This window comes from Gymnoscopelus braueri (assembly GCF_963280865.1).
Source record: "Gymnoscopelus braueri genome assembly, chromosome: 24".
Taxonomy (NCBI): domain Eukaryota; kingdom Metazoa; phylum Chordata; class Actinopteri; order Myctophiformes; family Myctophidae; genus Gymnoscopelus; species Gymnoscopelus braueri.
The window spans coordinates 12,542,702-12,565,426 of NC_137626.1; the positions used below are offsets into that span (position 1 = coordinate 12,542,702).

General features: G+C 44.2%; 2 protein-coding genes across 2 annotated transcripts in view; both read right to left on the reverse strand.

Moving 5' to 3' along the window:
• Window positions 1–4,865: 4,865 nt before the first annotated feature.
• Window positions 4,866–22,725, reverse strand: part of nhej1 (nonhomologous end-joining factor 1) — a 35,864-nt gene continuing 18,004 nt past the window's right edge. The window contains exons 7-9 of the mRNA XM_080422660.1: window positions 6,345–6,567; window positions 5,458–5,555; window positions 4,866–4,988 (exon numbers count right to left, since the gene is read on the reverse strand). Coding sequence (XP_080278786.1) covers window positions 4,902–4,988; window positions 5,458–5,555; window positions 6,345–6,567 — 408 coding nt within the window. The 3' untranslated portion in view covers window positions 4,866–4,901. The remainder of the gene's footprint in view (window positions 4,989–5,457; window positions 5,556–6,344; window positions 6,568–22,725) is intronic.
• On the reverse strand, window positions 20,137–22,128 carry LOC308080690 (succinate dehydrogenase [ubiquinone] flavoprotein subunit, mitochondrial-like; the record flags this gene model as incomplete). Its single annotated transcript, XM_080422636.1, has 1 exon — window positions 20,137–22,128. One exon carries the CDS (start codon window positions 22,126–22,128, stop codon window positions 20,137–20,139), a length of 1,992 nt encoding a protein of 663 aa, XP_080278762.1.

Below are 22,725 nucleotides of genomic sequence, written 5' to 3' on the forward strand. Positions count from 1 at the left end.
TTAAGTACATTTTTATACCAATACTTTTGTACTTTTACTCAAGTACATTTTTTATTCTGGACTTTTACTTGTAACAGAGTGTTTCTATATTGCAATATTGATACTTTTACTTAAGTAAAGAATGTGAGTACTTTTTCCACCACTGTCGACCATGACCAGTGGTGGAAAAAGTATCTCATGTGTTTTACTTAAATAAAAAGTATCAATACTGCAATAAAATACTTTGTTACAAGTAAAAGTCCGGAATAAAAAATTGACTTGAGTAAAAAGTACTATAGTATTGGTATCAAAATGTACCAAAAGTATCGGCTATCAGAAGTCTTTCACAAGTTTTCAAATGTATAAAAATCTTTTGAAAATAGCAGATCTACAAGCTCACAATGCCTCATCGTGACACATTGTGAGTTTGTAGATCGGCTATTTTCAAATAGCCAAGGTTTAAATAAGTGGTTAATGTATGTTTTGTAATAATAATCAAAATCTACAAAGTAATAACGTTTTCTAATAATTGTAGTGGAGTAAAAGCACAATATTTGCCTCTGAGATGTATAGTGGTAGAAGTAAAAGTACCGAAAACTGGAAATACTCCAGTAAAGTAAAAAATCACACCCTGTGTGAAGTGGGCGGTGTCTTGCTAGCTAATCACAATACTGAATGGAGTCAACCAATCATGTACAAAAGATAAATACATTTATTGAAACACTCTTTATGATGGACAAAACCATAACTTGAAAAAAACAAATATTTGTTTTTTTTCAAGTTATGGTTGCTTATATAGGGCTATGCACATGTGTCATGTGACACTGGCCAATCACAGTCCTGAATAGATTGTGATTGGCCAATCACAGCGCAGGATAATTCTACTAATTTCCTGGGCCCAGATCACAGCGCAGGAAAATGTACATTTTTCCAAATCTCACTTATAGGGGCGGTTTCACCGCCCAAAAAATACCTCAAAATTGTACTTAAGTACAGTACTTGAGTACATGTGTACATGTACTTAGTTACTTTACACCATTGACCATGTCTACTGCAGCTTAGTCTAATCAATGCTTATTATGCAATCAGTCTGTGGGTAGAAAAATACATACCCTGCCTGGCCTCCCACAGAACATGTAGCCTATAAATCAACATACATTTTTTCCAAGTACAAAAATCACATTTTACTCTTATTGAGCAGTTTTTAAATACATACAAAAGAACCAGTACAGAATGGTTGAATGGACATTGGACAATCAGATCTTGGCAAAACAAGGCTACAAGTCACAGGTTAAAGGAGCAGTTCACCCCAAAAAAGGACGTATTTTCTATCAATTTCACACTCCATGAAGCTTTGAATTCATGGAGATTTGTTTTATTTTTGTCACATTACCTGAGCCAGCAATTTGTTGAACAGCGGAGTCTCTGGTAGGAGGCCACCACCCGGTCATCGAATTATTGGCTCAGGAATGAGACAAAAACAAAAAAAAAATCCATGAATTCAAAGCTTCATGGAGTGTGTAATTGATATAGAAAATAAGTCATGTTTTGGGTGAACTACTCCTTTAAATTCACAAAGCAGCATGCAGGCAGCGTTGTGTCCATCAATATGCACGTCATTATCATCAGTGTTACAAAAATCTACCCCCACTGCTGTGGATAAGACCATTCAATTTAGTATTTTCTGTCATTTTTTTATGTATTTATTTAAAGAGGTGGTGCCATGGTTTTGCACTTTTTCTGTTTTTCATGTGTCTATGAGGTTGATAGAACTTCATTAAGCCCCCTGGTGGTGTTTTTATGGTGTTTTATGTCTTCTCTGACTATTTTGAGTTTCTTCCTGGAGGCTGAAACCTTGAGGGTCAAACGTGCCAATAGAAAAACAGCACTATAATGACACAGTAAAATGATACCCTCCCCCTCATTATCATAACACAACAGGTGTGGGCATGAGGAGGAGGAGGGACTAGGACAGGTGGGTGGTGCTAAGGTGGTGGAGGAGGTGCTAAAGTCAGAACCAGGTATACTTAATGAACTGGAGGCGTGTCCACATAAAAACATAATTTTAACACTTTCTGTACACTTTTTTGAAAAAATCTTCCTCCTAGTATAACCATAATACCTGATGATTATGTTTTAGGGGGGGGAAAAAATCACTGAAAATCACGGCACCCCGTCTTTAAATTTTGTTTAAAGGTAAAGCTCTATATTCTTATGGCAAACATTGGGTAACAGGATAGGTGGGCACCTCGGTGTTAAATTGGCTATTTTTTCCAAAATGCAACAGCAGCAGCTAATGCATCCATCCATCCCTGACCAACTGTCCTTGAATGACACACATTGGTTGCTGTGAGATAGATCAGTGGTTCTCAGCATGTGGGTCGGGACCCTCAGGGGGTCCCCACATGATTTTGGGCGGGTCCCCATGAGAGTGAAGTCATCAAGAGCAAACCAAACAAACTATACTATAAAAACTGGTCAAACACTGGCCAAATTGTCAAATAATACAAGTAAGGAGAAGTTGTGAAAATAGCCGATCTACAAGCTACGAGCTTGTAGATCTGCTATTTTCACAACATGTATCTGTGGGAACCGAGTCAAATTAAATGTATTGCCTGCTTGTCAGGTTGGGGGTTCCCAGTTCAAAAATGATTATTTTTGGGGGGTTCCCAGTTCAAATATGATTATTTTGGGGGGGGGGGGGGGCGTGGCCTGAAAAGGTTGAGAACCAATGAGATGGATGGTCCAGTAAACATTACTGTCACTGGGTTTACCTTTTGCAGCCTATATATCCTCCCAGGACGGTCGTGTCCTTGAGCAAGGCACGGCCCCTCTTGCCTCCTCTCAGCTGCCACTGTTCTCCAGCTGCCCTAGAACAGTGGTTCTCAACCTGTGGGTCGGGACCCCTACATGATTTGGGGGGGGGGGGGGGGGGGGCAGATGACAGTGAAGTGAAAATCTAAGGCAGGGGTCTTCAACAGGGGGTCCGGGACCCCTAAGGGGTCCTCAGAGTTACTACAGGGGGTCCGCCAAATCTTTGTGTGATAGGATTTTTAATTTTACATTAACCCTAGCATCACTTTTCTGAGGAGAACTTTAGCCAAAAATAGCCCATCTACAAGCTCATAACGCCTCGCAGCGCGAGGCGTTGTGAGCTTGTAGATCGGCTATTTTTGGCAAAGAGGCATAGGTGTAGAGGGACAAAAGAGCAGACCACGTAAACAAAAAATGTTGAATCTGGAACACAATTGTATACGATATAGAGGGGGTCCCTGCTTTATCTCTCTCTCAGCTAGGGGGTCCTTGGCCTGAAAACGTTGAAGACCCCTGATCTAAGGACTTTTAAGGCCCTTTTATTACCTAAAAAAAACAAAACAAAACAAAACAACAAAGATCAAAAGTAATCAACAAACTATACCATAAAAACGGAGAGTATAAGAAACAGGCAACATTTGTGAAAATAGCCGAGGCGTTGTGAGCTTGTAGATCTGCTATTTTCACAATGGCAGATCAATAGCAGGGGGGGGGGGGGGGGGTCCCTAGTTCAAATATGATTATTTTGGGGGGAGTCACGTCCTGAAAAGCCTTCAGTCTTGCTGAACACAAAACACAGTGAGAATACCAAACCACAAACACATGCAAATGAAACCTATATAAAAGTAATCACCTACTTATTTGAAATAATGGAGGTTGAAACGATAAATGTGAGTATAGAACAGAATGTCAAGGGCGTTTCAGTGCAAGAATGTCAAGGGCGTTTCAGTGCAAGCCTTTTCTTTCCAAAAGGTGCACGAGTCAGTGTGTGAGAGGCATGACACGCAAACTGTCATTAGAAATCACAAAACCATTTATTTATAGAAAATATTGAAACAGCTGACACCCCGGGACATTCTTCTCTGTACACAAACTGAACATAGTGCTCTTGAGAGAAAGTGAGTCATGGTCTGATGAGAAGTCGACGGCGTTCCAAGGCATCACAGAATTCTGGACATTACTTACTCTGATGTGACCGTCTCTCTGTGCTATAATAATACCACGTAACAGATTATGCAGAACTAACAATGTTGACTGTGTTCTTTCTATCCTTTTTTTCTTTCTTCCAATTTAGAGTAGCCAATAATGTACCAGATTTTTCTCCCAATTTAGTCGTGTGCTAATTAACACATTGGGTGCCCGAATTTTATAATAACAGATTACGTTCGGTGCCAGAAATCTCACCGTTTAAAGCTGTAGATCCATGAAAAACAGTGCATGTGTGTAGGGTGCGCGATGGTCCTGGCTAAAGCCATGTCTCATGCGAGTCACCATTGCGGAGCGATCGCGCATCGAGAATGACTCGTTTTGCCCACTGTAAAAAGTTAAGGAGATACAGAGGTTTTTAGCAAGGAGATAGAATGGAAGCGGATGGGAGCCAGATTTTTTGGCACAGTGATCCATCTGTCCCTTACTTCTTAGAGTGTTCATGGGTGATTCCAGGGCTGCGCTAGCCCCCCCCCCCCCTTTGTGGGAAATAAAGCGTATATTTACGTTTTCTTTAGCTTTTTGGCACTCCGCGGGTGTATTTGCAAAACCGTAATAATACGGTTTTGGCACTCAATGTATTAACCATCTCCACATCTTTCTGTATTTTGCCATTGCTTTTGGAGGAGTCACTATAGTCGAATGTTGAATAATTGTGACAAATCTTCTCTTCTGGGGGTCCCCGGCACAAAACATTTTCAGAGTGGGGATCCGCAGCCAAATTAAGATACCCACCACTTGGAAACAAAATAATCGACAAAAGAATATTTCTTTAAACCTATAGAAGACAACCCTCAAAGCCCTTTGTTGTTCAAATGCCACTTCCTCCCCCCTAACCCCCCACCCCAGAACAAGATGCTCTTGGTTTGGTCTTGAACGTGTCCCTCTGGTGCCGGTCATGATCACCGGAACAGTCCCTTCCCCTTCTTCTTCTTTGGTTTCAAGGGGGAGCTTGTTGGTGTTGCAGGGTCCGTCATCACCGGCACACTCTGTAGGGAACAAAGCAAGGGTACCATTTGTTCCCCCCACCATATAATACTAATCTTAACCCCATTAAGACCTGGAACGCATCTGTGTCACTTTTTGATTTGAGCTAAAAAGCATTATTTTACACTTTGGCTATTCAAAAATAGCAGATGAACTTGTAGATCTGCTATTTTTTTTAAATCGAGAAAATGTGTACAAAAAAAAAAAAAACTTTTTTTTAAAGCGAACATTTTTAACTAAAATCTTTGTTCTGGGGGTCCCTGGAACAAAACATTTTGAGATAGGGGTCCGCGGCCAAATACATATAATTTTGGGGGGTCCTTGACATGAAAACGTTTGAGAACCACTGATACAGAGACATACGTTTTTTCAGAAAACTGTTGGGATTTGGACGACATTAGCTAAGAATCGCCCTCAGGTCTGTGTCCACCCCCCGACAGAGACGATATGAAACGCAGTTCATCGTTTTACCTGCGGTTGCGTGCCGGGCATCTGACCGGCGCCGTCCAAACCGTCTCCACTCTGACCTCTGGCTCCATCGTCCGGCTCGGCGCTCACAGCCGACTCACCTATAAAGTACGGAGAGTGGATAAAACGCGAGGGATTTAGTGTGCATGTTTTTCGGTCCGACTTGACACGACACAGGATTTCACTACTCAGGCCCCAGTCATTCTTAGTTGTGTGCAGGCAGCTGCGCGAGAGAAAAGGACGCGTCACTGGCACGTTTCACCGTTAGGATTTAGAAGACATTTTGCAGAATCGGAACCTCAGGCCTCAACGGGTTAAAGGAGGAGTTCACCCAAAAAATGCCTTATTTTATATCAATTGCACGCCCCATGAAGCCTTGAATTCATGGATTTATTTTTGTTTTTGTCGCATTCCTAAGCCAATAATTTGATGACCATGTGTATTTCCGGTAGGAGACACAAACAATCTACTTTGTGTCTCCTACCGGATACATTAGTCGGTAGGAGATGGGAATCAAATTATTATCTTAGGAATGCAACAAAAACAAAAACACATCCATGAATTCAAGGCTTCATGGGGTGTGCAATTGATAGAAAATAAGTCCTTTTTTGGGTGAACTACTCCTTTAACCCACTGACAGTAGAGCACGCTCAGCTCGGGACTTCTGTCCCATAGTATTTGCAAACGCACACATGCATGCCCCCCCCCCCGTCCCGTCCCGTCTCAACCACAGAGCTGACAGATGAGGGTTGCGTGTAAACCTGTGCGGCAGCATTATGCAAACGCACGGCGGGTTGCATTTAGGAAAAACACACCTCGTTCACTAAAGCCCTCTCTTTCTGTGCTTTTCTTTCTTTTTTTTTCAAACCGAGTCACGGCGACGAGCTGACCTGGAGAAGGGGCGCGGTCAAACTGGGCGGGGTCTTCCTGGGTAGGAGGAGTACCCACGGGGGACGACCCCTGCGGGCCGCGGCGGCTCTCCTCCGACAGCTTGCGTTTGCGCGTCGTGGCCGCGTGGCTGCGCGGCTCCACGACGACGGTCCCGTAGAGGGCCTGGAGGTCGCCGACGAACCCGAAGCCCACCTGCTGCCTGGAACGCAGCTCGGGCAGAGTCTGAGAGACACAGAGAGAGAGAGAGAGAGAGAGAGAGAGGGAGAGAGAGAGAGAGAGAGAGCACAATAAGTTATTCCATTAACCCATTAACCACAGTAACATCAGACGGGTCCGTGCAATGTTTATTCCTACCAGTGGTGCAAAGTAAGTACTGTACTTAAGTAAAATGTTGAGGTATTTTACAATATTCAATACTTTTACTTCTACTCCACTACATCTCTGAGTAAAATATTGTACTTTTGCTCCACTACAACTATTTGAAAACTTTCCCATTAACCAATGGGATCAGGCGCAATCTCTCCGCGCCTCTATACACCCGCCCCTCTATACATGAAAACAGGAGCGCTGGTGCAGCCTATCAAATTATTGGCTTAGGAATGCGACAAAAACAAAAACATATTTCCTGGGACCAGAGACAAGAGGGTGGCTTTGCGACACTGAGCTGAACATATGACGACGATACACGAAAGAAGAAGAAGCCATTGATTGATTGATTGAATATTTTATTTAGAAGTTTGCAGAGAAAAGGGCACATGGTAGTACAGCTCAAAGTACAAGGTCAACTAAAAAGGATGAAAACCCCCAAAAAAGCCTTCCGGCTTGATTCAATAGGGGTCCTCACGTACTCAATTCAAACGCCAAGGGGGTCAAGGTTCACTAGGAAACGACACCCCCACTCTTGTCTCTAGGCCAGGGGGTCTTCAACGTTTTCAGCCCAGGGACCCCCTAGCTGAGAGACAGATGAAGCAGGGACCCCCCTCTATATTGTATAAAATTTAATTTCAGATTAAACTTTTTCTGTTTACTTGGTCTGCTCTTTTTTCCCCTCTACACCTATACCTCTTTGCCAAAAATAGCAGATCTACAAGCTCACAACGCCTCGCAGCGCGAGGCGTTGTGAGCTTGTAGATCTGCCATTTTTGGCTAAAGTTCTCTTCAGAATAGGGATGCTAGGGTTCAAGTTAAGGAAAAAAATAATATATCACACAAAGATTTGGTGGACCCCCTGTAGTAACTCTGAGGACCCCCTAGGGGTCCCGGACCCCCTGTAGAAGACCCCTGCTATAGGCTCTATCCTGGTATCACCTACAGAGCGGGTAAAAGTAAACAACAAGACACACTTCAATCCTCCTGGATGATGGGAAACTCTCTGGCAAACACACAACAGCCGCCCATCTCAAAGCAGATGGGCGGCTGTTTACCAGCTTATTAATAGGGACAACATCAACAACACTCCTCTCTCTCTCTACCTCTCTTGCCCTCCTTCCCAACCGATTCTCTCACCGCGCCGTCCTTTGCTCTCTCTGCTTTCTCCGGGTTCTCAGTCGGGGGCCGTACGGGGCACCGCGAGACTTCCAAGAAGTCTGTGTGACCTTGTGCACAAGCAGCCTTCCACCTTCCTCTCTGATTAACGGTGGTTTAGCCTCCATCTCCAGGCTTTTATTTTCCTTTTCACGTTTTGCTCAAAAATAAAGAGCCCGGTCCGGCGTGTTACATGTCCCTCTTTTTGATTGGCCAAGCTTAGCGTGACGTAGTTTAGAAACCATTCAGATTTCCGGCCATTCAGATTTCAACCACTAGGGGTCTGGCAGTACCAGGTCCCCTGGTTCCCTTGTTTAGGAAAGAAATTGTGAAAATGTGTGCAAATCTATATATGAAATCTATATATCTATATAATCTATTTATATTTATAGATATACCCACATGCCCCCCCCCCAGCCCATGATCAGACACCGCTGTCTGCCCGCCGTCTGTCTCTGCTGACTTAAGAGTCAGACGAGGGGAAAGGTGTGGCCGTCAGGTGAGCACCGGGCCCGTAGGAACGGACTTTGGTCCTTCTGCAAACGACAAGCAGTGGTGGAAAAAGTACTCCTTTTTTTTTTTACTTAGTAAAAGTATCAATACTGCAATGTAGAAATACTCTGTTTTACCGAGTACAAGTCCAGAATTAAAAATGCGCTCGAGTAAAAGTGCAAAAGTATTGGTATAAAAAATTCACTTAAAAGCACCAAAAATAGAAAGGTGCGACGCATTGTGAGCTTGTAGATCGTCTATTTTCAAATGGACAAAATGTATATAGGGCTGAAGTGGTTAATGTATTTTTTGTAATAATCAAAAAAATCTACAAAATAACCAACTAAAGTTTTCAAATAATTGTAGTGGAGTAAAAGCATAATATTTTCCTCTGAGATGTAGTGGAGTAGAAGTCAAATTACTTAAAATTGGAAACACTCCAGTAAAGTAAAAATACCTCAACATTTTTACTTAAGTACAGTACTTGAGTAAATGTACTTTACACACCACTGACGACAAGGAGGACTGGGGGGGGGGGGGGGGGAGTAGAAGGAGGAGGAGGAGGAGGAGGGGTCAGGTCAGAGGGAAGTTCCAGGGAGTGCGTTGAACTTGGGGGGAGAAACCCAGGCGAGAGGTCGTTGACCCGCAGAAGTTACTTTGCCACCGTAATCTATAGAGTTTTATATCTTCTGCCTCTGTTAGCATTCCTTCGCACAGGTGGAGAGGGCGCAACCTGTGGCTAACTTTCCTGCAGGCGCAGAGGAGGGTGTAAAGTTAACCACATGAACCTCTCGCGTCCATATTCTGGGCATGTTTTAACCCATGAAGACCTGAGGCTTAATGGGTTAAAAAAAAAATATATATATATATATATATATATATATATAAAAGAATATAAATACGTTTCAGGGACCCCCCAGAAGCAAAGATTTGAGTTACAAATGTTCGCTTCAAATTTTTGCACACATTTTCAAGATTTTTCAAAAACAGCAGATCTACAAGCTCCGAGTGCCGCGCTATGAGCTTGTAGATCTGCTATTTTTTGAATAGCCAAAGAAATCTAAAATCTATTTTCGGCGCAGAGATTTGGTGAATTGACCCCCTGGGGGGTTGGGTGGCAGCCCGGTCAACCAGCGTACAGTATATATATATATATATATATATATATATATATATATATATATATATATGGATTATTAAAGTGGCTAAAAGTAATGATAACGCATTTTGATTTAGAACACGTGCATCGATTGATTGAATACTTTATTAGACGTTTGCAGAAAAAGCACATGAAAGTACAGTTCGATACAAGGTCACGCTAAATAGGATTTAAAAACCCCAAGAAACCCTCTATGGCTCGTTTCCATTGGGGTCCTTTTGTTTTGTACTCAATTCTTAGTGACATTAAATGACAGACAGACATACACTACTATGCAGAACATCGTAAAAAGGGTTTAAAAATAAGAAAAACTAAAAAAATATGTACAGTAAACAGTTCGACGGGGGACGGGGGACGGGGGGCTAGGCTTTGACTTTTACAGGGGGGCCAGTTTCGAATTGCAGTCACCTCTGCAGGTACTCTTTTTAGGGCGTTTTTTTAAAGGAGACAAAAGACGAGAATATAAGTTCCAAGACCTCGAAGGGTGGCTTTTGATTTATAGACCGGTCGGGGCTGACAAATTGAGCTCAAAGTTTCAGGCCATATAATCTTAAGTGAGGGTGGGAGGGTGGGGGGGAGGGGGCACAAGTGGGTTGTGTGTGTGTGTGTGTGTGTGTGTGTGGGGGGGGGGGGATAGAGAACGTTGGCTTTTCCACCAACCTTTCTCTCCCCTCCCTCCCCTCCACCCCCCCCCCCCCCTTCCCTCGGAGCACATTAGTCCCTCTGTGCCCGAAGGAGAACTAAAGGCTCCCAAAACCCAGAGCATACATTTATTTTTTACGATATTTAAACAAACAAATAGCAAAAAATAAATCAACGTGAAAACCTCGAAACCTGACCGACGTGTGCTCTGGAGCCCCCTCGGCGGGCTCTGACAGCGAGCGGCGGAGAGAGAGAGAGAGAGACCACCGATTTCTTTCTCCCCCCCCCCCGGTCAATATTTGAGGAGCTAATTTGGAGAGTTTGTCCTCTCTCCTCCGTTCTTGAAAAAAAAGGGAGGAGAAAAAAAAAAGAGCGAGATAGAGAGAGCGAGAGAGAGAGGGGCTTTAGTGAATGAGGTGTGTTTTTCTATATGTTTGGCCGTGCGCTCGCATAATGTTCGCACGAGTTTTACACGCAGCCTTATCTGTCAGCCTCTGTGGTCGAGGGAGGGAGAGATGGTGTGTGTGTGTGTGTGTGTGTGTGTGTGTGTGTGTGTGTGTGTGTGTGTGTGTGTGTGTGTGTGTGTGTGTGTGTGTGTGTGTGTGTGTGTGTGTGTGTGTGTGTCATCTGTGTCATTTTAGATGTTTTTATTTGAACCACTTTAACCATTATTTTATGGGCTTCTAGATCTGCTACTTTTTATTTATCGTGAAAATTGGAACAAAATATTTTGAAAAGGGGAGTCGGCGGCCATCATTTTGGGTGGTCCTTGACATGAAAAGGTTTGAGCACCACTGAAATAGAAAGATACGTTTTCCAGAAAACCGTTATAGGATTTAGAAGTCAATTCGTAGAATCGGAACCTTAGGTCTTAATGGGTTAACGTGCACACCATACGCGTGTGCGTGCACGCGTGCTCGTGTCCGTTCACAACACGCCCTTCTTCCCGCCTCCCCGTCGGGTGGTTCCTGTTTGCCTGTGGAACCTGTGGTCAGCTGTGCCAATAACGTATAGCTTTGATTACACGGAGCCTTATCGCAAACTGTGCCGCCACTCTGCGGTCGTATCACACACCTTCGCCCATGTGACTCCGGGGCACCAGGGCACGGCCAGGGCTGTAAAACAAACACGCCCCCCACGAAGGCAACCGGGCCACTCTCTATAGACCATATTCACACGGCGGCCATGTTTCTATGAAGTCAATGAAAGTAGCCACCCCGGGTGGCGGCACTTTCAATGTTAAATTCCAATATGGCCGCCGTGTGAATATGGTCTATAGGGGCTGAAAGTGATACCTGATGCTTGTGGCTCTCGCTGTGCACGCTCGTGTTATTCCCCATGTTGTTTTATTGTTCTGCATGTTATGGCTGCAGTGTTGATTTTGACAGCAAATTTTGATTTAGTTTTAGTCTTTTGAATAAAATTCCATTTAGTTTTAGTCTAATTTTAGTCATTTTAAATGTTTTAGTTTTAGTCTAGTTTTAGTAGACTAAATATCTTTAGATTATTAGTCGACTAAAATGTATTTTGGCGGTGCCTTGATGGCGTCGTAATGGCTGATTTCACACTTGGTTGCGTGCTGAAGATAGCCGATCTACAAGCTCACAACGTGTCGCAGCGCGACGCGTGATCTGCTATTGTAGATCTGCTATTTTCAGAGCGCGACACCGGAGCGCAACCAAACGTAAAATGACTTGTCTTTTAGTTCTACTGGATCTCTTCTCCACTCGTCCCTCCCTAACATTATAGTCTAGTTTTTATTTGTTGACGAAAGTGTCAATATATTTAATCTCAGTTTTAGTCATCGTAGCCTAATTTTTATTACGTTTTTATTTAGTTTTCGTCAGTGAAAAAAGGTAGTCGACGAACATTTTTTGTCATAGTTTTAGTCGACGAAATCAACACTGTTTTGGCTGTGTAATAATTACATAAGTAGTTCTGTGTCTAATCTGGAGTTCCTGTAAGGCAGTGGTTCTCAAACTTTCTCGTGTCAAGGACCCCCACATTGATTTTGCATTTGGCTGCGGACCCCCATCTGAAAATGTTTTGAGCAGTGGTGGAAAAAGTACTCAAATGCTTTACTTAAGTAAAAGTATCAATACTGCAATGTAGAAGTACTCTGTTAGAAGTAAAAGTCCGGAATAAAAAATGTACTCGAGTAAAAGTAAAAGAATTGTTTTCAAAATGTACTTAAAGAACCAAAAGTAAAAGTACTAAAATGTTTGAAAATAGTAATTGTAAATGTATAAAATAGGGCTAAAGTGGTTAATGTATGTTTTATAATGTAATAATTCATATCTGCAAAGTAACTACCGTAGTAACTAAAGTTTTCAAATAATTGTAGTGGAGCAAAAGTACAATATTTGCCTCTGAGATGTAGTGGAGTAGAAGTAAAAGTATTGGAAATTGGAAATACTCAAGTAAAGTACAAATATCTCAAAATTGTACTTAAGTACAGTACTTAAGTAAATGTACTTAGTTACTTTACACCACTGGTTTTGAGGGAGGGACCCCCAGGAGCAAAGATTTGTGTTCCCTTAAAAAAAAAAAAAGGATATTCAAAGATATTGTCTGTACTTTATTCACAGTGGTATCTCCATGTCTGTTGATAGAAAGACACTACATATTGTCCAGGATTCCAGCCCGTGAAGCTTTAAAGAGATAGTTCACCCAAAATGTTTCTTTTTTTCTATCGATTAGTCACCCCGTGGAGACTCGAATTCATGGATATTCTTTTCATTTTTGTCGCATTCCTAAGCCAATAATTTGATGACCAGCGGACCGGTATAGGCAGCGGTTCCGGTAGGAGACACAAAGGAGACTCTTTGTGTCTCCTACCGGAACCGCTGCATGAAATTATTGGCTTAGGAATGTGATAAAAACGAAAAAAAATATCCATGAATTCAAGTCTCCATGGGGGTGACTAATCGATAGGAGGGAAAAAAAAGTATTTTCTTTGCGGGTGAACTATCTCTTTAACCATTTTGCCACATCGTTAGCATGTGTATTTGTTTGCTGTGTGTACTTTCATATCCATCTCTCAACCGTCTGATCTTCACCCTTCCAGGGACCCCCCAGAAGCAAAGATTTGAGTTACAAATGTTCACTTTAAAAATATATATATTCAAAGATTTGCACACATTTTCAAAATCTTTCAAAAATAGCAGATCTACAAGCTCATAGCACGGCACTCGGTGCCGTGCTATGAGCTTGTAGATATTGCTATTTTTTTTAGCTTGTAGATCTGCTTTGTAGCTTTGTAGATCTGCTACTCAAGTAGATCTGCTATTTTTGAATAGCCAAAGTGTAAAATAATGCTTTTTGGCTCAAATCTAAAAATGACACAGATGTTTCCCAGGTCTTAAAGGGTTAGCAGACGGACGTATTTGCGTAGGTCACGGCCTATTTCTGGATCTCCTTGCCCCTACTCTTATTTTTGGTTTTCCATATTCCAACGGCCTTATAAAGTCAAATATTTGATATATACATTACATACATGGCGAGGTGGTCATAGGAGTATACATACAGTACGGCAGGGTTCTTCAACAGGGGGTCTGGGACCCCTAGGGGGTCCTCAGAGTTACTACAGGGGGTCCGCCAAATCTTTGTGTGATATGATTTTTTTTTTTTTTACATTAACCACTTGAACCCTATAGCACACCTTCACTTAATGCGGCCCCCGGGTTAATATCAGAATACTGATATATTATTGATTTCAGCTGTTACAATTCCAAAAATGCAAACATGACCCGATTTAATTACTTCAGTCTATAGTAGCTTAAAGGGATACTTCACTTTCACATAAAATAAACATTTAAAAAATATATTAAAAATAAATGAAAAAAGTAATGGAAAAATCACGGCCCCCTCACGCATTAGAGTGTCCTACTAATGTGTGAGGGGGCCGTGATTTTGCCATAACTTCTTTCATTTTTTTTTAATATATTTTTTTAATGTTTATTTTATGTGAAAGTGAAGTATCCCTTTAAGGATGGGGTTGTGTGTGTTCACACTGTATATCTAGCTGTCAATGGCCATTTTCTTGTGACGGGATCAAACCTGCAACCTCTAGATATGAGGATGCCGCCTTTTAAACTGCTCACGCACACGCACACGCACACACACACACACACACACACACACACACACACACACACACACACACACACACACACACACACACAGAGAATTGTCTTTACAAATCTGTCTAATCAGAATTACTATTAGAGAGAACGGTCTACATGAGGCAGTCCACTGCGCATTATGAAAGGGTTTTTAATGACAGGACTAACGTCATTTTAAGAGTTTAACAGTTTTGGCCGTATAAAAATACACTTCAATTGACTAAAAGCACATGTATTCACCCCTCCCCCCCAACAGGCGCGCGTGCGTACACATGCGCGCGCACGCACACACACACACACACACACACACACACACACACACACACACACACACACACACACACACACACACACACACACACACACACACACACACACACACACACACACACACACACACACACACACACACACACACACACAGCCTGGCGGCAGGTCTGAGGCAAAATAAACAGAGGCAGGTGAAGTCTTAATCGTGCTTTGGGGGAAATCGAATCCCACAGAGAGAGTTACATTTCAACCATAAATCTGTCCTCACATCCCCTGTCGTCTGTCTACCTCTTTCAGAGCTCTTCTCTTCTCTCTCTATTCTCTTCTCCCTGGCCCATCGTCATGAGGATACATTATATCCACTCCTGTTCTCTCTCTCTCTCTCTCTCTCTCTCTCTCTCTCTCTCTCTCTCTCTCTCTCTCTCTCTCTCTCTCTCTCTCTCTCTCTCTCTCTCTCTCTCTCTCTCTCTCTCTCTCTCTCTCTCTCTCTCTCTCTCTCTCTCTCTCTCTCTCTCTCTCTCTCTCTCTCTCTCTCTCTCTCTCTCTCTCTCTCTCTCTCTCTCTCTCTCTCTCTCTCTCGTCCTCATGTTTCCACTTCATGGTGTCGAGAAGAAGGTGTTCATCTGACAGCTGGACACACACACGCACACACACACACACACACGCACACGCACACGCACACGCACACGCACACGCACACACACACACACACACACACGCGCACACACACACACACACACGTCGGAATGAAGTAGATCAATGAGTCAAGTCGTCAAGTAATTAGTGGGTTTGAGTGATAACATACTGAGTGATAACAGACTGATTACATTATCAAACGACTGACAGTCAAGCCAATCAACTGATTCACCAACGGTCTGAATGACACTGAACCCGGGTCTCCTGCGCTAATGCTGAAATATTCACAACTGAGCTATAACAGAGCCTGCCTGCTTGGTTAGGGGAGATATTGAATTTTGACTTTCAGGACTTGTTATTATTAACCCTTTAATTATTAACCCTATTATTAAACCCTCTATAGACGGCAACCTAAACAATGTGCGAGGGCTTTTTGTCTCACATTGTCTGTCAACAGCTGTGTTCTTCCTACGCAAATGGTCACCGACTTATATCCGGGTGTGCAGAAGAACTTTAAACTGCAAAAAAGCTGGAACGGGCAGATGAAAAACCTAGCAGAAATTGAGCGACACTGCGGACTGCGGTCCGCTTACTGCATAGCATGCGCCATCCTGTTCATAAATGGTAAATGGTGCATTTATATAACGCTTTTTTATCCAAAGCGCTTTACATAGACTGTGCATTACATTCACCCAGACATTCGTACACCGATGGCGGAGGAAACCATGCGAAGGCACCGACCTGCTTCATCGGGAGCAATTAGGGGTTCAGCGTCTTTGCTCAAGGACACATCGACACTAAGACTCTGGGGGAGCCCGGGATCGAACTGGGAACCCGGGCCGCTGTACCGGCCACTCCTACCCCTGAGCCAATGCCTTCATGACATGTACCAGGCTGTGGGCTACGACATTGGTTCTCAAAGTGGGGTCCGGGGACCCCCAGGGGTCCTTGGGGGTCCCCAGCAAAAAGTCTGAATATAGCATCACAATAATTTTAACCTTTTATACTTTAGCTATTCAAAAATAGCAGATATACAAGCTCATAGCGCGGCACCGAGTGCCGCGCTATGAGCTTGTAGATCTGCTATTTTTGGAAAATCGTGAAAGTTTGTGGAAATCTTTGAATACATATATTTTTTTTAAGCGAACATTTGTAGCTCAAATCTTTGCTTCTGGGGGGGTCCCTGGAACTACATATTTTGAGATGGGGGTCCGCGGCCAAATACATATCATTCTGGGGGTCATCCTTGACATGAAAAAGTTGGAGAACCACTGAACTATACGGATCCTTGGGTTACAGTCGTAGGGCGATGGGTGAGTGAGCAGGAGAAAAGACAGCAGTTGAGAGAAATTGAGTAAAAGAGCAGAAGAGAAAGCAGTGGTGTAAAGTAACTAAGTACATGTACTCAAGTACTGCACTTAAGTACAATTTTGAGGAATTTTTGAGCGGTGCAACCGCTCCTATAAGAGGGTTTAGGACCCATCCGTGGTGAAAGTTTTTCTTTCCGTCGTGAAAATGTGTCTTTCGCTGTGACGCCATGCTGTGGAAAACACGCCCATAGGCTAAGCTTTGCAGGATGTGCTCTGATTGGCTAGCGAGACACATGATGAAATTAACTTCAAACTTCACAGACGTGCTGTGATTGGCTAGCGAGACGCATGATGAAATCAATAATAATGTAAAAAATGTAAGCACGTAACTTCGCAGGACGTGCTGTGATTGGCTAGCGAGATGCATGATGAAATTAATAACTCATAAATAGCACCGCTCACTTCACACTGGGTGTGATTTTTACTTTACTGGAGTATTTCCATTTATCTATACTTTTACTTCTACTCCACTACATCTCAGAGGCAAATAATGTACTTTTACTCCACTACAATTATTTGACAACTTTAGTTACTAGTTACTTTTCAGATATACATTATTACGTTATAAAACATACATTAACCACTTCAGCCCTATTTTATACATAGGCTATTTGAAAATAGCCGAGCTTGTAGATCTGCTATTTTCAAACATTTTAGTACTTTTACTTTTGGTACTTTCGGTACATTTTGATACCAATACTTTTGTACTTTTACTCAGGTAAATGTTTTATTCCGGACACTTACTTGTAACAGAGTACTTCAACATTGCAGTATTGATACTTTTACTTAAGTAAAACATCTGAGTACTTTTTCCACCACTGCGAGAGAGAGAGAGGAAGAGATGGACGGGGACAGAGAGAGAGAGAGAGAGAGAGAGAGAGAGAGAGAGAGAGAGAGAGAGAGAGAGAGAGAGAGAGAGAGAGAGAGAGAGAGAGAGAGAGAGAGAGAGACGAGAGAGAGAGAGCGCCAGGCCGCAGCGGCCTAAATTACAGGGCACCGTCCCGGGGGACAACCCTGTGGAAAGTGTGTGTGTGCAACGAACGAACGAACGAACAGCAGGGAAGCAAAAGATGGGAGAAACGGAAAGACAGAGGAGGAGCCGGAGGAGACGGAGAGGAGGAGGAGGGAGATGCGGGGACGACCCGTGTGCTTTCCCATAATTCCCCCCCCCCCCCCCAAAAAAAATAAAGAAAAACAACGTTGGCCAAGATGGCTATTAGGGCATTAAATGGCTATCAGTTAAGGATGATTACTGGGGGCCTTGAAGGGCCCTGGTGCTCAATTACAGCAGAGTGCCCCACCACCACCCATACCCCTACACCCCAAAGGACATGCCCCCCCACACACACACACACACACACACACACACACACACACACACACACACACACACTCCCTGGAAGATAGGTGGAAAGCAGAATGTGGAAGCAACCAGTGTTGCCAGATTCTGTGAGAGAAGCAAGCAACCAGGTCTAGGAAAACCAGCCCAAATGAAGCGACTATGGGCCACACGAGCACTTTAACATGTACATCAGCTATTTGAAAACAGCAGATCAGATCTACAAGCTCACGACGCGTCGCGATCGGCTTGTAGATCGGCTATTTTCAAATAAAATCTTGCGGGAAATTATAATAAGCAGATCTGGCAACGGCTGGAAGCAACGGCTGCCGACACAGAATACGCATGGAGAGTCAAATGACAAATATACAAGCTCATAGCTCAAGCTACGAGCTTGTAGATCTGCTATCTTTTTTTTAAATCGTTAGAATTTGTACAAATATTTGAATATATATGGGAAAGGGAACATGTTTGACTCAAATCTTTGCTTCTGGGCGTCAATATTACAAAATATTTTGAGATGGGGGGTCCTCGGCCAAATACATATCATTTTGGTGGTCCTTGACATGAAAAAGTTTGAGAACCAATGATATAGAAACACAAGTTTTTAAAAAGAAAACTGTAGGATTTAGAAGACATTTGTAGAATCCCCAGAAGCAAAGATTTGAGTTACAAATGTTACAAACTTCCACAATTTTTCAAAAATAGCAGATCTACAAGCTCATAGCGCGGCACTTGGTGCCGCGCTATGAGCTTGTATATCTGCTATTTTCGAATAGCCAAAGAAATCTAAAGTGACAGACGCGTTGTCAGGTTGGTCTGAAACCTTGCCAACATACATACATCATAGACGACTGACGTCATAGACTGAACACATGAAGTCGACATTATGAGGCCCCGTGCTATTATGTCATTATAGGAGAAAATCGCAGATACTGTAGCTGATGACAATCTATAAGCTCTCTTGTGGATCTCCTATTTATGAAAATGTGGTTACGTAAAATGTACAGTTGATTCTTTTTGTATACTTCAGTTAAATGTTCTTTTCATATGATATATACACTGCACACACACACACACACACAGACACGTTAATTCTTTTTTTATGTCTGCTTATAAGTTATACAAGTTAAATGTTCTAAAAATAAACAATTTAATCAGATCCAAGTTTTTCTAATTTATGTCAAGGGCTTAAACCTTTTTTTTTTATTTTTATTTTTTTACTAAATATAGGTCAAAACTATGTACTCTGACAAAATTGGGATCAGCATCAGACCCAACATTCTGGCCTTGGTCGAGCTCTATAATTAAAAGAAAGCATTGTGCTTGTCTTGTAAGACATTGGTTCTCAAAGTAGGGTCCGGGGACCCCCAGGGGTCCTTGAGGGAGTTCCAGGGGGTCCCCAGCTAAATGACGGATAGTTAGGAACCAAATGGACCCTTATGGGTCTGTAACACTGAGAGTGTACAAATGGAACCAAACGGGTCCATTTGGTTCCATTTGTACACTCTCAAGGTCCTTACACACCGGCGAATATGCGAATATACGCAAAATTCGGACTCGTTCCGAATAATTAAAAGACGCTTTTTCGCTTCGCGAAACTGATGTGGACGCTTGCATTGACTTTATAAGGTTTAAAAAAAAAACGTATTTATTCGCATGAAGAATTCGCCCCGGTGTGTAAGGACCTTCAGAGTTAAATGAACATTGATTTTACAATATGAATTGGGGTCCCAGAGATAGAAATGCCATAAAATAGGGGTCCGTAGCCTTATGCATGCCAAACTGGGGGGTCCTTCAATTAAAACGGTTGAGAATTGACTGCTAGAGCTGTAGAAATCATCTCTTATGGGGGGTCCGTGGCATATCTTTTGAAATGGGGGTCCGCGGGCTAATAAGTGTCAATGTGGGGGGTCCTTGACATGAAAAAGTTTGAGAACCACTGTTGTAAGAGAAGCACAGCCTTGACTGGCAATAAAAGGGGCAGCGAGGGTTGATGCGCGGCAAGGAGATGAGAGGTGGTCTTCTTAACTGGAACGCATCTGTGTCACTTCAGATTTCTTTGGCTATTCAAAAATAGCAGATATACAAGCTCATAGCGCGGCACCGAGTGCCGCGCTATGAGCTTGTAGATCTGCTATTTTGAAAAATCGAGGAAAAAAAAATTGGGTTTTTCTTTCAAAAAATTGTTAGGATTTAGAAGACATTTCTAGAATCTTCTCAGGTCTTAATGGGTTAATAAGAGCGGATGGCAGGAGGGATGTGGGGACACTCCTGTTCATTAAGAGAACCGTCGATCACGGGGCGGTATTCCAAAGTCACCTTTCCAGTCTCGGGGTCGACACGGGACAGCGTATGCTTCCTCCAGTGCCTTTCCAAGGGCTTCTTCTCCTGGCCTCGGAGGGGCTTGGAGTAATCGTACTCGTCGTCGCGGTCTTTGAAGTCCTCCCTGGCGTGAGCCCCCCTGCTCTCCTGTCGCCGCTCCGCCGAGTGGATGGTCTGAACGGCGTTCAACATGAGGTTCTGAAGTTCCAGCGTTTCCACCAGATCCGTGTTCCACACGACGCCTCTGTCGAAGGTCCTGACGTGCTCCAAGGACCGGTAGATGGCGTGCATCCTGTCGCATCCCTCCTTCAGAACGGGGCCGGTGCGGAAGACCGCGGCGTGGTTCTGCATGGTCTTTTGCATGTCGAGTCTGATCTCGGAGGTTCTCAGGCCTCCGTTGGCAAACCTCAGCCGATCCAAATTGGCCACGGATTCCTCTCCCGCACCGGGCTTCAGGCGGGATAGCTTCTCTCCCGGTTCGTCCTGCTCGGCGATGGCGATGGCGCAAGCCCTGCCGAACACCACCAGGTCCAGCAGGGAGTTGGCGCCCAGCCGGTTGGCCCCGTGGACGCTGGCGGACGCCGCCTCTCCGCAGGCGTACAGGCCCGGCACCACCTTGTCTTCTCCGTCGGCGTGGGTGATCGCCTGTCCCTTGTAGTTGGTGGGTATCCCTCCCATGTTATAATGGACGGTAGGCAGCACCGGGATGGGCTCCTTTGTGACGTCCACTCCGGCGAAGATCATGGCGGTCTCCGAGATGCCGGGCAGTCTGGTGGCCAGCTGCTCGGGAGGAAGGTGGTGCAGCTGGAGGTGCACGTGGTCCTTTTGCGGGCCGACGCCTCTTCCCTCTCTGATCTCGATGGTTATGGAGCGGGACACGACATCTCTGGAGGCCAGGTCTTTGGCGTTGGGGGCGTACCGCTCCATGAATCGCTCTCCCTCGCTGTTCACCAGGATTCCCCCCTCGCCACGGCAACCCTCCGTAATCAGGCAGCCGGCGCCGTAGATACCCGTGGGGTGGAACTGTACGAACTCCAAATCCTGGCAGGGCAGACCGGCTCTCGTCACCATGGCGTTGCCGTCTCCCGTACAGGTGTGGGCCGACGTGCAGCTGAAATAGGCGCGCCCGTAACCCCCGGTGGCAATGATCGTGTTCTTGGCCCTGAAGCGGTGGATAGATCCGTCCTCCAGGCAGAGAGCGATCACACCTTTACACTCCCCGTCTTCCATCAGCAGATCGAGAGCGAAATACTCCACGAAGAAGCTGGTGTCGTAACGAAGTGACCGTCCATACAGAGTGTGCAGCATGGAGTGTCCCGTCCTGTCGGCCACACAGCAGCAGCGATGTGCCTGGCCTCCCTTTCCGTACTTCAAACTCTGGCCTCCAAACGCTCTCTGGTAGATCTTGCCATCTTCCGTGCGGCTGAACGGCATTCCAAAGTTCTCTAGCTCCACCACGGCTGCCGGGGCCTGCTCGGTCATGTGGTGGATGGCGTCCTGGTCTCCCAGCCAATCGGATCCCTTCACGGTGTCGTAGAAGTGCCACCTCCAGTCGTCTCCCTCCATGTTCCCCAGAGCAGCGTTGATCCCTCCCTGTGCGGCAACTGTGTGAGATCTGGTGGGGAACAGCTTGGTGACGCATGCCGTGTTGAACCCGGCCTCCGACAAGCCTAAAGCGGCTCTGAGTCCTGCTCCTCCGGCACCCACCACCACAGCATCAAACTCATGGTCCACGGCTGGGTACTGGGTGGAGATATCATCCGACACTGTGGCGTTCTTCTTGCCGTAGATGGAGAAATGAAAGTTCTTGGAACCCTGAGCAGCAGCAACAGGGACTGTTTTGGTTTTGGAGTATAGTATCCTTTTGGAGAGGAGCAGGGATGCAAGACGTATGCCAGCCATGACGTGTCCAATGGAAGGTTGAACCCTTAATATATCTTTATATATGAATATACCCAGCTAGTCCTGAAGGTGACAGACTTTTTGACGTCTGAACAAAGCTTCTGGGTGAAATATGGCAGAGGAGCAGCTACAGCATGCCACGGTTTGAGAATAAATCTACCTAGAAAGTGTGGCGGGTCTAGAGATCGTCCCTAGAGGAGTGCAGGGATCTGCTTTGCGTGTTGGTGTCCCTTTTATGCCAATACATGAAGATCCCCAAACTCACCCAAAACTGACTGGTTGAAACACTCGCCCATATATGGAGATCCCCAAATTCTCTAAAGCTGATTTGTCGAAAAAGTGTCATTATGACTTACTTACAGTATCTATGACGTATCTATGATGTATGACTCCATATTTGGGCATGGTTTCAGACTGATCTGACACCATTGATTTACATCATACATGTAAAATTATTATCATTTTTCTTTAGCTATAATTGTGTTTTATTGTCTCGAAAATGAGATGGTTTTAACAGATCATTTAGTTTATTTTTGCCAGACCCAGGGGGTCGGGCCTACATGAGGCTTTGTCGGTCCCCCTCTCCAAACGTTTTCG